The sequence below is a fragment of the Ursus arctos genome, unplaced genomic scaffold, assembly GCF_023065955.2.
Source record: "Ursus arctos isolate Adak ecotype North America unplaced genomic scaffold, UrsArc2.0 scaffold_20, whole genome shotgun sequence".
Classification (NCBI taxonomy): Eukaryota; Metazoa; Chordata; class Mammalia; order Carnivora; family Ursidae; genus Ursus; species Ursus arctos.
The window spans coordinates 8,085,128-8,099,339 of record NW_026622875.1 but is presented as its reverse complement, the minus strand read 5'-3'; the positions used below and the strand labels follow the sequence as shown (position 1 = coordinate 8,099,339).

The 14,212-nt window shown below is 42.1% G+C and overlaps 1 protein-coding gene across 5 annotated transcripts in view; it reads right to left on the bottom strand.

The window, feature by feature from the left end:
- The window catches only part of VEPH1 (ventricular zone expressed PH domain containing 1), a 223,822-nt gene that overhangs the window by 115,773 nt on the left and 93,837 nt on the right, over positions 1–14,212 (bottom strand). For all 5 annotated transcript variants that reach the window (XM_057315872.1, XM_048216092.2, XM_057315874.1 and 2 more), the window contains one exon: positions 6,849–7,069. In XM_057315872.1, coding sequence (XP_057171855.1) covers positions 6,849–7,069 — 221 coding nt within the window. The remainder of the gene's footprint in view (positions 1–6,848; positions 7,070–14,212) is intronic.

Here is a 14,212-nt window from a genome sequence, read left to right as displayed (position 1 = left end):
GGAGCCTGGATCCCCTGGCTAAGCTGCAATTGCACGGCTCACGCTCCTTGGCAGGGCTGCCCTATCTCCCACCTCCACTGCTCTTTGTCCACACTCGCAGAGCCAGCCCCTCTGGGGTCTCACACTCCCTGGGCTTGCTTCATTGTCTCGGAAGCTGATGATGATGTCTCCCACCTACATCTCTTGCTGATAAACGAATTCCTGAAATACCTTTACAGACCTTCACATCACCATAAATGCTGCTTTAAGGAAGGACAAATGGTGGAGTAAATGAACAACACATGGAGCATAAATGGTACCACATGTCAGACTTCATCTCCTTAGTAAGAAGAGGGGAAAAAACCCAAAGCCCGCCCTTCCTTATGCATGGAGTGACAACAGCCACAGCTACTGCCACAAATAGCTGTTACAATTCACTTTCTAAACAATGACCAGCGTAGAACTCTCTAGATTGAAAAGATATACTTGTTTTTTATTAAAACTCTGGTTACCTTGGTGGGGCAAAATTACATACAGCTTTTCCTAAGCAGGGGGCCATGCTGACCAGAATATCACATGTTTTTAATTATGATCCTGAACCTCCTCATATTCCCTGAGCCAACAGTTGCTCTCAAAGAATCAATTTCTCTTTGTATAAACATGTCTTGCCTAAAAGAAGTGGGAACTCTTATAAGCATTTTAAGACTCTATTTTCCTTCCACAGAGCACAGGCTGTGAATATTAGCTCTCTCAAGTTTGGGGGAGACAAGAGGGGCCCACAGAAAGATAGCTAACACTTCAGGGCAGGACTGTGGGTACAGAGGAGTGGAATGGCAGTATGAACTGTGGTGGCTCAGAGGAGAGAAGGTCACAGTGGGCAGGGATGGATGGGGAACACCCATCTTTGGGAAGTGGTACCAAAATGGAGTCTTATAGAAGGGAAGCTTTCAAAGGGAAAAGAGGGAAGAAGAGGGCATTTTAGAAGATAATGATAAAGGTTAGGGAGGTAACGCTTTGGGGAGGAATAGGCAAAAGTCACCCTTGACATTCCTTTAACATTCTTTGAATTATCCATGAAGTACTGTGAGCACTGTAAAAGCTACTGGACTAGACCAAAGGAAGAAATGACAGGAAATTCTAGGAGCCGATGTCTGGGCATTTGCACTATTGCCCCTACAAGAACTACCATGGATGTAGAGGGGAGTAAGGATAGATAGAGAATGCTCCTTTATTCTCACCTTCCCACAAGGTTTACTTCACTACACTTTAATGTGAAGGCCCTGTAGTCTTAATACATATTGAAAGACTTGATTGTTGTCAGGATTAAACAATATAATGTAGTCGAAAGCGCTTGGCACAAAATCTATCATGTGGTAGGAGCTAGTTAAAGGCACGGTCAGACCTACAGGCAACAGCCTGTCTTGCAAAGTCGTAAAGAACTTGGCCCCCTGCAATTTCTGTTGTGGACCCAGGAAAAAGCCATCACTCTCAACCTCTTGGGCTATGCCTTCAGGGACTGTGTAGTACACCAGGGGTAGGTTCTGATGTGATCCCAGGGTATCAAGATGGGAACTCTGGAACACAGGTGGCAAAAGGTCTCACAGTTTGGGAAGGGTCTTTGCAGGCCATGTTGCTTGGCTACACATTAGGGCCATATGTCGACTCAGATCCCTGTTTCTCCCCTATAATCCATTTCTTTGATGTTTATTGCATGAAATTTAGGATAAACCAAAACTCTGGGGCCACTCCAAGAAGGATAGATTCCCTGGAGTCATTCCTTACGAACATCCATCTCCTTATTCTGTTTTCCCTTCATTCTCCCTGACACACTGTTGTTTTGTTGCCTACCCTCCATTGTGTCATCTCTTTCCATTTATACCAAAATCAGACTTATACCTACCCATTTTGTTTTGACCATAATTTACCGTTCATTCCCCCTCCTCTCCACCCCCAGGCTTGATTCTTAAAAACAAAGAATAAACACAAAATCTCACCACTACTGCCACCACTACCACCAAAGCAACAAAAGAACCTACCACCCACTTAACCACGCCAGAGGGTTGGGAAAGCTTTAAGCACATGCTTTGTGTTAAAACTTTTCTTATAAGCAACTTTTTTCCCCCATGACTTGATGGCTTTTGCTAGGGTTTGAAAGCTGGATTGGAGGGAATTGTAAACCCCCTGACACAGGCAAACACCCCACCCAGGCCTGGGATTGGGGGCTGTGTGCGGGTGTCCTTCCTCCTTCACCTCTGTTTTCCCTAGGCCTTTTCCCAACGCCAGCCTTTCATCCTGTCTTTTCTCATTTCTCTTATTGACCCCCCCACACAACTCCTGTTTCTTTTCACAATTCCCTCAAAGTTTCCATCCCCAACTGGGGCCTGAGCCTAACCACCTACTAAGACGACCTGTGACAAACTGTCCCCAAATCTGATGGTGCCTGATTAGAGCCGTCTCCCTGGGACCACATGCCCTGGGCAAAGGGGTCTTCTAGTCGAATGACCACTTGACTGCCCAGCCAGCACACAGGAGCCCGGAGCCCACCCTCTCCTTCTGCAGATTCCCCTGGGTCCTGGCTGGCATATGGGTTAACGGTGAATGGCCGCCTAAAAGGCTACTTAGGGCTCCCACAATTCTGAAAGGTATAATCTTTTCCCTTATCTTGTCACCTTCCTTTTTAATCCATAATTGCCGTTACCTCATTTTGCTTCCCCAGAATTAGTTTCAAAATCTAAATGCTTTGCTTGGCTGTCCTGTTATTTAGCTCCTGGTGGTTTATTGTTTAGATATAAATGTTCTTTCTAAAACACAGGAACAAGAAAAGCGCAAGTGTGTTACCTGGTGCATCTAACAGAGCTCACCCAATTAACTCCGAATGACTTGGCACAAAGAAGGCTCCCGTCTGCTTCAGTTTTCACTCTCTCTAGGATGCTAATTGTTTTTCTTCTGAGAATCTTGTATTTTTGGCCTGAAGTCTAAAATCGGGCCTGCTGGGCTAAGTGTCCGATTTCTAAAGTAGATGACATCTGTTTTGAATTTTATCATCTTTAATTTTCTTTCAAACTCTCTTCACTTATTCATTTCCCCTTTAATTGTAAGGATCACACTTTGCTGGGTGCTTTAGACAAAAGTGTAGACCTTCCTTCTTTGGGGGACGCAGATTAAAATTACTGAAGCTAAGTGGTCACAATGAAAGCTATTCGGGGAAAAAGATGTTGGGAGAGAAGCCTTAGCAACCGTCCCAGAGAGGATGAGCGGCTAATACAAAAGGCTGGCTGTCCACACCAGCGTTCTGAGGTTCCCACTGAATAATTACAATCGATTAGAAGGAGATTGACAGTGAGTGTTGAACACTGGCAGAGTGAGTATTTTGAATTGAGAAAGGTTGAGGTAGTGGGGATGGTGGTGGTGGCACGTGAGGTGAGTGGTGACATTTTTATTTCTTTACATTTACGTGTAATTTTCATGTTTTAATAGTAAAATCTTATTTTTTCCTCCTATGTACATATCTCCTAAATTCTTCTTTTCATGGGGAAATTGTTTATTGCTAACTGGGTTGGGCCTACTCATTAAAGATCAATTTTCTTGTTAGAATGCCCAGGGTAACACCCTTTTGTAACATGTTTTTCCTTTATGTAAATATTTTTCACACACTTACTCTTGCAGATGCCAACCGGCCTCTTGCAACTTTGGTTTGTAGAGGCAAGAGAGAGCGTGTAGAACACGGGCCAGAACAGGTGCCTAAGCCTTCACACCTGATACACATGTCGCTCATCACTGGAAGAAGAAATAAGCAGGCTGGCTGTGCACAGAATACAAAATGGCTCCCCCAAACACCTGCTGTAGGGGCTCTAAACCAAATTTCTAAAACCACATCATCATGAAAATCGGCCAACAGTGACTTTGTGCTTGCATACAAATGACAAATCACCCCTTCATGATGCTGGCCTTGGATTCCTTGGATACCGCTGTGTTTAGGCTGTTGCTAAGCAGGTCATGGGTCTGTAAAAATACCATTTTGGACAGAGTATGTATATAGGAGTAGTTCTCAACTGTAAGTGATTTTTCTCTCTCAGGGGACATTTAGCAATGTCTGGATACATTTTTGGTTGCCACAACTGAGGGGGAGGACTGCTACCAGCATCTACTGGGTAGAGTCCAGGGATGCTGGCAAATATTCCACAAGGCACAGGTCAGCCCTATAACCAAGGATTAATGAGCCTAAATTTCAATAGTACCAAAATTAGAAACCCTAGTTTGTAGGCATTTCTATATGGAAGCAGCCAACAATAGATCCAACTATGGTGTTGAGAGCAAAAGCGCCCTTGCAAGTAGTCTTCTTTGGATGAATAGCTATTGTTGACTTTGATGACCCTATTGGCCAGATAATATTCTCTGCGTATAGTGGACTAAGAGATCGTGCCATTTGGGCTCCCCTCCTGTCCCTCTTTTCATGGTTATTAGCATCATCTTCCATGACTATGCAGTCACTCAAACTAGGTGTCTCCGGGTTTTATCCACAATCCTCCCCTTCTCCTCACCCTACCTCCCATTGGTAATCAGTTCCTCATAATTCTGTGCTCTCCTCATTATAATCATATTCCTTGACTTCTTAGGTCCTCCACTACTGGTTTAGTTCAGGCCTCCCTCACTGCTGAAAGAGCCTGTTTATTGAGGTTCCAGTGATACCATCCTGGTCACTCTCTTGCCATCCTGCTGCTCCGGCCAAATCCAGTCAGTGCTCCACATCCTTAGCCACTTCCTCATCTACCTGGTCCTTCAGTGAAGAAACATTTCTCGAGCGCCTACCTGCTAATTACTCTGCTAGGAACTGTGATCATGCCCCGGATTAAAATCTTTCCAAGCCTCCATATTGCTTACGGGACGAGCCCCTCACTTCCTGACACCACATATAAAAGCCTCTGACCTAACATTGCAGCTTACTCTCCCACCCCGCCCTGATCTACTGGCTCCAACCACAATGAACCAACCGCTTTTCCTTAGTTTGGGTCACACACTCAAGCCCCTGTAACTTTGCACATGCTATGCTCTGTGTTTTGAAGTCTCCTTTCTGCCCTTATCTGAAGAACTCTCATTCATCCTGTGCAACTTAATCTAGTACCTAGAGAAATGCCTGGCCCATGAAGCTACTCAATAAATATGGGATGAGCTTAAATTTCACCTTCTCTGTAAAACATTCTGTAATTTCCTGGCTGTTGGTCAGTACATCTCTCATGCACTTCTACCAAAGTCCCTTCACATACCTGACTGCGAATCCACTGAGGGCAGGGATGGTGTTTTATATCTCTTGGAACCTCCAGACTCTGAGCCAGACTATACAGAAAGTGGACCCTGATGATTAAATGCTCACTATTTTGTCAAGATGGCTTCTTACATTTTTGGAATCTTTAATTCACACTGGAAATGGTATGCATCATTTGATATCCCCAAAACTCAAAAAATTTGACACTGGTCTCAAATGGGCCCTTCTCCTTCTCTAGAACTGAATATCCTCCAGTGCATGGTGTGAAGATAAGGTCTGAGTCCATATCCTATCACCTAGTCACTGTTTAACCTTGGGAAGACATTTAACTCACCTCTCACCTCAAAAATAGAAGTATTTTTTCTTTTGTAAAATAGGAATGATGATATCTGCCTTTCTTACCTTGAGGGGCGATTATGAGGACCAAATGAGAGTACATCTTGGAAGCCATTTTTTTTAACTTCTAAGTGTTATAAAACTTTCCAAGTGCTTCCCTATTCAAAATATAGCTAAATAAAATACAACCCTCCCTTAATCTTACATGATCTTTTTTTTTCCAAGAACTTTTTTCATAAACTTTGGCCAGCTTGATACATTTTATCCACTCTCTCCCTTCAACCCCAAGTATTCTGTTTTCTTTCCACCCATACCACTAGTGGTTCATTCACCACAATTTTCAATAATTTCTTTATGGCTAATACCCATGGACACTCTTCCGTCCTTCCCTCACTGAACTTGATTTCAGTCTTCCTCTTCCTGAGACATTCTCTTCACCGGAATCAGAGTGAGCTTCCTGAAACATGGGTCTGACAATATCCTGCCCTGTACAAAACCCCACAATGATTCTTCATAGCCTACAGAGTAAAATTCAAACTCCTTAGGAAGGTGTCAAGCCCACCATCATGTGGTCCTTGCCTACCACTTCATTGGCATTATTTAATGTTGCTCTCCTTCTAACACACGCCCTACCCATACAAAATGACTTCTGTTTCTAGAAAGTGTGCTCTTTCACATGCTGCCCAAAAGATAGCCTGGTACAGTCTGGTCATCTTTTAGGACTTGGTTCAAAATATCATCTCTTCTGGGAAGCCTTCCCTGATCTAAGCTTCCTATTCCTCTTCATGCCATGCAGAAGTAGATATCCCTATCTGTGTGTCCCCATACTCCTTGACCGCATCTTGATTAAGCATGACCTTCCCGCTGTTCTCTAATTACCCACTTAAATATTTATTTCCTCTACTAGATAGTGAGCTCTTTGGGGACAAGGAATATGTTTTATCTCGCTATGTCTAGCTTCTAGCAGAGTTCCTGGTAAGAGTAAGCAATTACTAAATGCTTCTTGACTTAAGAAAGAGATACAAGCATTATTTGTATTACATTCTTATTCCTTTGCCACATTTTGTGCACTTTTTAGAATTTTTTTTGTTACATTCTGGTTTTCACAGATTTAGAAAAAATTCTGGCAAATGCCATGATTTATTCAGAAGTTACTCTGCACTGAGATAGTGGTTTTGGTTTTCTTTGGGAAGTTGAGTCACTAACTGGCTGTGCTACACCTCTGTGGGTTTATGCCACGTCCCTGAGGTACACAGGGACTGCTGCTCACCTGCTGCTTCTGGCCTTGGCAGTTTCCAGTTGTTGGGTAAGGAGCTTGGCAATGGTGGTGAAGCTGTTGCTCATGCGGAAGATATCTCTGCTCTGAGGCCCCAGGATGGAGGAGAAAGCATCAGTGATGCTCTTAATCTCCAGCAGGAGAATATGATGAAACGAATGCTCCATGTTGGCCAACTGACTCACCAGGAATGGCAGGCAGCTCCTGGCTCTCTCCTGCCAAGAACAATGAAGAACAGTGTGCACTGTTGGTGGGAAAGTAAATTGGTGCAGCCACAATGAAAAACAGTATAGAGGTTCCTCAAGAAATGAAAACTATAACTACCATATGGCCAGCAATCCTAGTTCTAGGTATTTCTCCAAAGGAAACAAAATCATTATCCCAAAGAGATTTCTGCACTCCCGTGTTCATAGCAGCATTATTCATAATAGCCAAGACATGGAAACCACCAATGTGTCCATAAAAGGATGAATGGACAAAGACAATGTGGTCTATATACACAATGGAATACTATTCATCCATAATCATGTCATAAAAAAAAAGAAGGAAATCCCGCCATTTGCAGCAACATGGATGAACTTGGAGGGCATTATGCTAAGTGAAATAAGCCAGACAGAAAAAGACAAATACCATGTGGTATCAACTATATGTGGAAACAAACAAACAAAAATGTTAAAGTTGAACTCATAGAAACAGGGACTGGGGGGGACTGGGCCTGGTGGGAGAACTAAGAAGAGGTTGTTCAAAGGGTACAAGCTTACTTTCAGCTCTAAGTTGAATAAGGTCATGTATAACATGGTGACTACAGTTGATAACATGGTATTGTGTAATTGAAATTTGCTAAGAGAGTAGAACTTAAATGTTCTCATTTACCTTCCAAAAAAGGTAAATATGTGTGGTGATGGATGCATCAATTAACTCGATGTAGGGGAACCATCTCATAATGAATAAGTATATCAAATCATCACATTGTACTTTTTAAATACCTTACAATTGTACCAGTCAATTATACACCAACTAAGGCTGGTGGGGAACAAAAGAACAATGAAAACCAAAAATTTATATTTTGAAAGGAAAACATAGTCCCTGACTAGCAGATGACAATTCTATGGGGAGTTGAGAGAGCTAGCTAAAGCTAAGTAATGTCTCGTTCGCAGTGCCTCCGAATTGCCTTCTTTGAGATTTTAACTTTTTTTCTGATTTTCAGGACAAATTCTTTTAAATTAAAACTTTTCCGTGTTATTCTTTCTTAAACATACACGAATAGTCTCATTTGCCTATCTTGTCAGGTCAAAACCTCTCAACTACCATTAAAGATCTGACGCCACACACCCACTCTTCCCTCTTTGTGTCCTCCTCAGGCCAGTCTCCATGTCTGTGCCTCAATAACTCTGCCTGCGAGGGGGAGGCTGATCAGTGGCACCCTTGATCCATCCTTCTGTCAGACGGTGCCAGAGTGTGCAAGGTTTACCTCCTCTCCACAGGGTGTTCTCACTCATTTGTTCATTTTAAGCATCTTTCGACATGTTACGGATAATATATGCCTGGCCGAGTGAGCAGATCATATTATCTACCTTTAATCAAGTTAATGCTCACAAGTAAGTTAAACAGGTTCCTTCAGAGAAACGGAAGATGAAGGACAATATGAATAATGCAGGCATGAGTGAGTAACAAGCAAATGTCTTAGCCAATAGGCCTCCTATATCTATCTCTTCATGAACCATAAGGCGCCATGATTTAATGCAACATGACTGGAAGTTAGCCAAAAAACCTGAAAATTATCAAGGGATAATTGAACCGTAGATTTGTATCCAATATAAATGATGATATACAATTAATAAAAATAATTTAAAATGTGGCCTATTTCATCTTAATTCCCCCTTTAAAATACTATTTTTTAAATGTATTAAAAAACTGTTCACTATGTTAATGCAATAGAATATACATATAATTATAAATAAATATATGCTGGAAGTTGATGTTCAAAATCCTTGTGACTGAGAGGTGTATAGGTCCAAATTACTTTTCTAGCTAGATATTCCCTTCTACCCTTTGTTCTAGCACTTGAAGCCTTAATTTCTTTCCCGACGTTAACTCCTACCCTATCTCTTTCATGAAGCCATTCCTAGTGATCTTTTCTGTCTAAATTTTCACTGTGTTACAGACTTTTAAAAAGTCTTGTTAGTATTTGATTGCATTTGATCATTTGTGTGTTCATGCTCTAAGTTAATCACCATGCAGGTATTGCATGCCTATAATATGCTTGCGCTAGAGTCTGGATGACAAAGGTGAATAAGAGGTGGACTCTGCCTTGGAGGGACTTGCAATTCCCCCTTCCCTTTATAATTCACTAATGGTTATATATACCAATCAAGTCTCCCAAGGGGGCTATTTCTCAACATCAATCATCAGCCTGGCACAGAATTGAGTCTGTAAGGTCTACACCCAGTGGATAAGTCTTGATTCACTCATTTAAGCAAAACTTATATGCCAAAATATGACTTTACTAACAAAACATGTAATTGCAAAGGAATTTTGTGCTTTACAAGAAATACTTATTACAGAACAGATTTAAGTAGTGAAGTTCCTAGTCTTTAATACTTAATTAGGTTTTCAAAGATTTCATGTAAAATGGCACTGGAACACATCTCTTAGGGATGTGGAGTACAGCTGCCATCGATCCCTTAATTATTTCTTGAGAACCATTAAGTCACAGTGCTCCTTCTGGGTGTATGGAAAGGGGCTCACACTTCATGAGCTGGACATCTAATTAAAGAGACATTTATTCATTAAAGGATAAAATATTATATGACTAAAAAATAGAGACCATTGGAACAAGTTCCTGACAGCCCATTTTATACCTTGGCTCATAGAATTGCCAGGTTGCAGAATGACAGTTAAATGCTCTTGAGTCTAATAGGTTATTTTGCAAAACATAGATGCTTTCATTCATGCAAGGTCTCCATATGTGAATTGACAGTATGCAATGCATCACGGGGACATTTTCCATTCCCTATTGAAAGGCAAAAGCTGAATGTGGGGGTCCCTACCATGTGCCAGGCTCGGTTTCCAGAGCTAGGAATACATTACTGAAGAAAAAGGATAAAAACCCCTGCCATCACAATGAGGCAGGCAGATAATAAACAAAATACTTAAGTAAAATATATCATGTTTTGGATGAAGAAATATGCCTCAAAGAAAAATGAAGCAGGATGGGAAGTTGCAGGGAGGGGAGTCAATGTTAAATAGTGTAGGGTGGTCAGATCTTACAGTGAGGGTGACATTTGGATTTAACTGGGTTTTAGAAACCCAATATTCTCAGTAGCCACAGAAAACAACTACAGTAAAACTTGCCCTACTTGATACAGGGAGGTTAGGAAGATACGAGAACATGGGAGATGGGGCACTTCACTGCTGAGAATGTAATTTCAGATTTCAAATAACTTCCTTCCTCACCTTCAGAATCAGACTCTTCTTCAGCATTTTTAAAGCCATGCCACAAACGTTTCATGTGCATATCTAAGAAATGTCCTTATGGTTTTATTAAGGATTATTCTCACCAGAAAAATTAGCAAGCCCTTTATTTTTTTTTAAAGATACTATTTATTTATTTATTTATTTGTCAGAGAGAGAAAGAGAGCACATGCAGGGGGAGCAGCAGGGAAAAGCAGACTCCCCACCGAGAAAGGAACCTGACACGGGGCTGGATCCCAGGACCCTGGGATCATGACCAGAGGAGCCAAAGGCAGATGCTTAACCAACTGTGCCACCCAGGTGTCCCTAGCAAGGCCCTTCTTTAAAGCATGTGTCTTTCTAGAGGTGAAAGGGACTCTGTGGGTATTTGCTGAAACCAACATAATTCTGGCTGATCTTCTGGCAGCCAAATTGAGCTGAAGGGAAAATTAATCACAGTGCAGGAACAAGAAAAATTACAACTGCTCTGAAACTAACATATGAAACCAAGCCAACCTCACATCGTTTGTTTTGAAACCTTGGAGAATGTCCATGTACCTTACAGGGGTAACAGATGTGATTTTGGATTAGAAAGTGTGGTGTTAGGATAGGAAGGGGGTTCGGAGATTCTGATTTCTTTCTCAGCTCCATGATATTTTATCTCTGGGGAGCCAGTGACTTCATTTTTTCTGCTTTCAGTCATTCCGCCAGGGGTAAGGTCAGCAGCACCTGTATGCCTTAATTGCAGGCCTGACCTCATCCATTCTGACAAACTATTATAAAAATAAAAAGAGCTGACCCACAGGGTACACTTAATCTAAGTGCCAAGCCTATTTGGCGCACTTTTTACGTGTTTATTCATGGAATTCTCCCAATAATACTCTGAGGTAAGTACTGTGATCATTGTCATTTTATAAGGAGGAAACTGAGGCACAAAGAGAAGACTGCCTTGCTCAAGGTCACGTATGCCTTCTCTGTCTCTAAAGCTGTGTCCTCACTGGCAGTCCCCGCAGTCCCTCCCGTCAAAAAACCCCAACCCACCCACACACATATTTTTCTACTTCTTGTTTCTACATCTTCTTCATCATCAGTTACATGGTCCTTTTCCTTTCATTATTTTTGATTTAGTGATATAGACATCATAAATACACTGTGAGTACAAAATAGAGCCGCAGATCTCAAAGGTTTTGGTCTCTGAACCTCCTTACTCTGTTAAAAATGATAGGAGACCCCAAAGAGTTTTTGTTTATCTGAGTTCTATCTATTCCTATTTGCCCTCTATTGTCACATGTATTAAGTTAAAACTGAGAAATTAAAACAACAACAACAACAACAACAACCATGTCTGGCGATACTTTGGGTTGTCAGAGCTGGGGAGTGGGAGGAAGGGTGGTAGCCTGTAGTGGGCGAAGGCTGGAGGTGCTGATAAGCATCCCACATCACACAGGACAGCCCCTCACCACCAAGAATTATCTGGCTCAAAATGTCAACAGTGCCAAAGCTAAGAAACCCTGAGTTAAGTGAAACTGGCTTTTTGTTTGCTTTCTCCTGCAGGTGTGTGCTGGCAAAGAACATAGAGTGCATTTCGGTGCCCTTGTCTGGATTGGCGCTAAGGCATCAGCAGTTCTACCTGCCATTACTGTTGTCTTTCCAGCACAAATGTCAACACAGCATGAACGGTCAGTGATGTATGAGTGTTATTGTGAAAATAACTTTGACCTCACGGATCCCCTGAAGGGGTCTCGGGGGTCCAGGAACCACACTGAGAATTGATGAACTAGAATCAAGGGTCAGCAAACTTTTTCTGTAAAGGACCTGATAGTAAATATTTTTGACCTTAATGGCTGTATGATCTCTGTTGTGGGAAAGCAGCTACAGACAATAAGTAAATGAATGGGTATGGTTAGATTCGGCCCACAGGCAGCGATTTGCTGACCCCTGAACTAGATTATGCGCTTACAAAATTGCCTTGGCCATACCGTTCCTTTTTATCGGTGTTATTCATTTTGTTTTTAAAATACCGCTACTCCCACCTCATATAGCTCCTCTGGTCTTTGTCAGGATCGCAGAATGCCGCTCAGAAAGTGGCCAAAAATGAGAGTGTGGGTGCCTGTAAGGATGAGGATAGTTTCTCTTTATGAAGCATCCACCATGTACCAGGTATGTGCTGCCTCAATCCTCACAACAAGCCTTGCAAAATGGCTATCGGGAGAAGGATACTGATGACAAGGGGGTTCATCACTAGACCCATGTTACACAGGTAAGAGAGTCATAAAAGCAGAGCCAAGAGAGAACAAGAGCAGACTGATTCCAGAGTTTGAATGTTTCCACTTCTCCTGGACTGAAGAAGATGGTTTGTTGTGCAGCCCCATGTGCTGTAACCTTCCCTGTCTTCTACCCACAGCAGGCATCACCCGCTGATTACAGTGCTCTTCTCTGCTGAACCTAGAAGCTTCCTGAGACCTTTTCTCAACGCCGTCTTCCCTGTGAGTGCTTCTTAGCTCAGGGTGCACATTAGAGTACCTGAGAAGCTTTTAGAACAATTCTAATGCCCAGTAACACCTCCACCCCCCATTCTAGTTTAATTTCATTGTAATGGGTGGAGTCCAGGCATAGGACTTTTTCAAACCTCCCAGATAATTCTCATGTGCCGTCAGGGTTGAGAATGACCAGTCTGTATAGAGCCACAAATCTCTGAAAAGTTGAGGATTTGTTGATTTAGGAAATTTGGATTAAATCCTAAAATTCACACTTTCTCTCCTCTGTCATTTATCAATGTACAGAAAGTAATGGAAAAGAGTTTATTTCGCTGCCTGAGGGAAAATATTTAATTTCTTGGGCATCTGCTATTTTTGCTTTTTTATTGGGTCATTTTATTTCTTCACAGCTCAACTCTGAAGTCTCTACACACCAACAAGACACAAGGGCCATTAGAAATGCAAATCGAATGAACTTACTGTTAATGCTTTCTCAATAAAGTTTTGCCAGAGAGCCCTCAGGTTTTGCTCATGAACACTTAGAAGCATGAGTGGGGTCAGGGGTGCTTAATGGCTTGGGGTATATTTATTTCATGAGTCTCTTTCCTAATGATGGTGGGGTTACTAGTTCCAGAGCAAGATTTGAAGGGTTTGTATGGGCCCCACCACCACCCTACTTCTTTGGCTTCGAGAAATTCTAGAGTAGGGGGCTAACTCTTTCCAGTTTGTCCTGAGATTTTCCCAGCTCTAACCCTTGAAAATCCCTCATCCTGGGAAACCCCTCAATCGAGAGCAAATGAGCAAATTGAGACAGTTGTCACCTTATTCTGCAGTCTGTGAGAAGGCAGGAAATTACTTCAACTCATTCTCCCCCATAGACTCCCATTGTTGGTGATATATCACTGTATATACCTCTGTGTGTGTGTGTATCTGCGTGTGTCTGTGTATATACACAAATTCAGTTATCATTATTCACGGTAGTTATATTCTATAAAGTCAGTGTGAGCACTGAATTAGCAAATACAGAAACACTGTTTCTAGGGGAACTACTGGGTTTGGTTCTCACAAACCTCTGGGACGTAGCCTTGTTTTACATGTGGTAAAGACATCTTAATATATATTGTTAATTCATTTAAATTGACCTCACAGCCAGCAGCACTTAACTCAGGCCTGGACGAAGCTTTTTGTAGCACATGCATTTTCTCCATAAGGCACATCGCAGCCTTCTGATACTTGGGAACGTGAGACAGCACTTTAGCACTACACTTGGGCTCAAACTCAAAGATGAGAAGAATGTGGCACTAAATAGACGATGGAAAGAACAGACGTTTGTTTACAATATGAAAGCTGAAACAAGGAGGCAGAACAGCACCTTGTTCCACCTCAGCTGGGAACCTGTGTGTCTGGTGACTCAAACTTTTTGCTCTT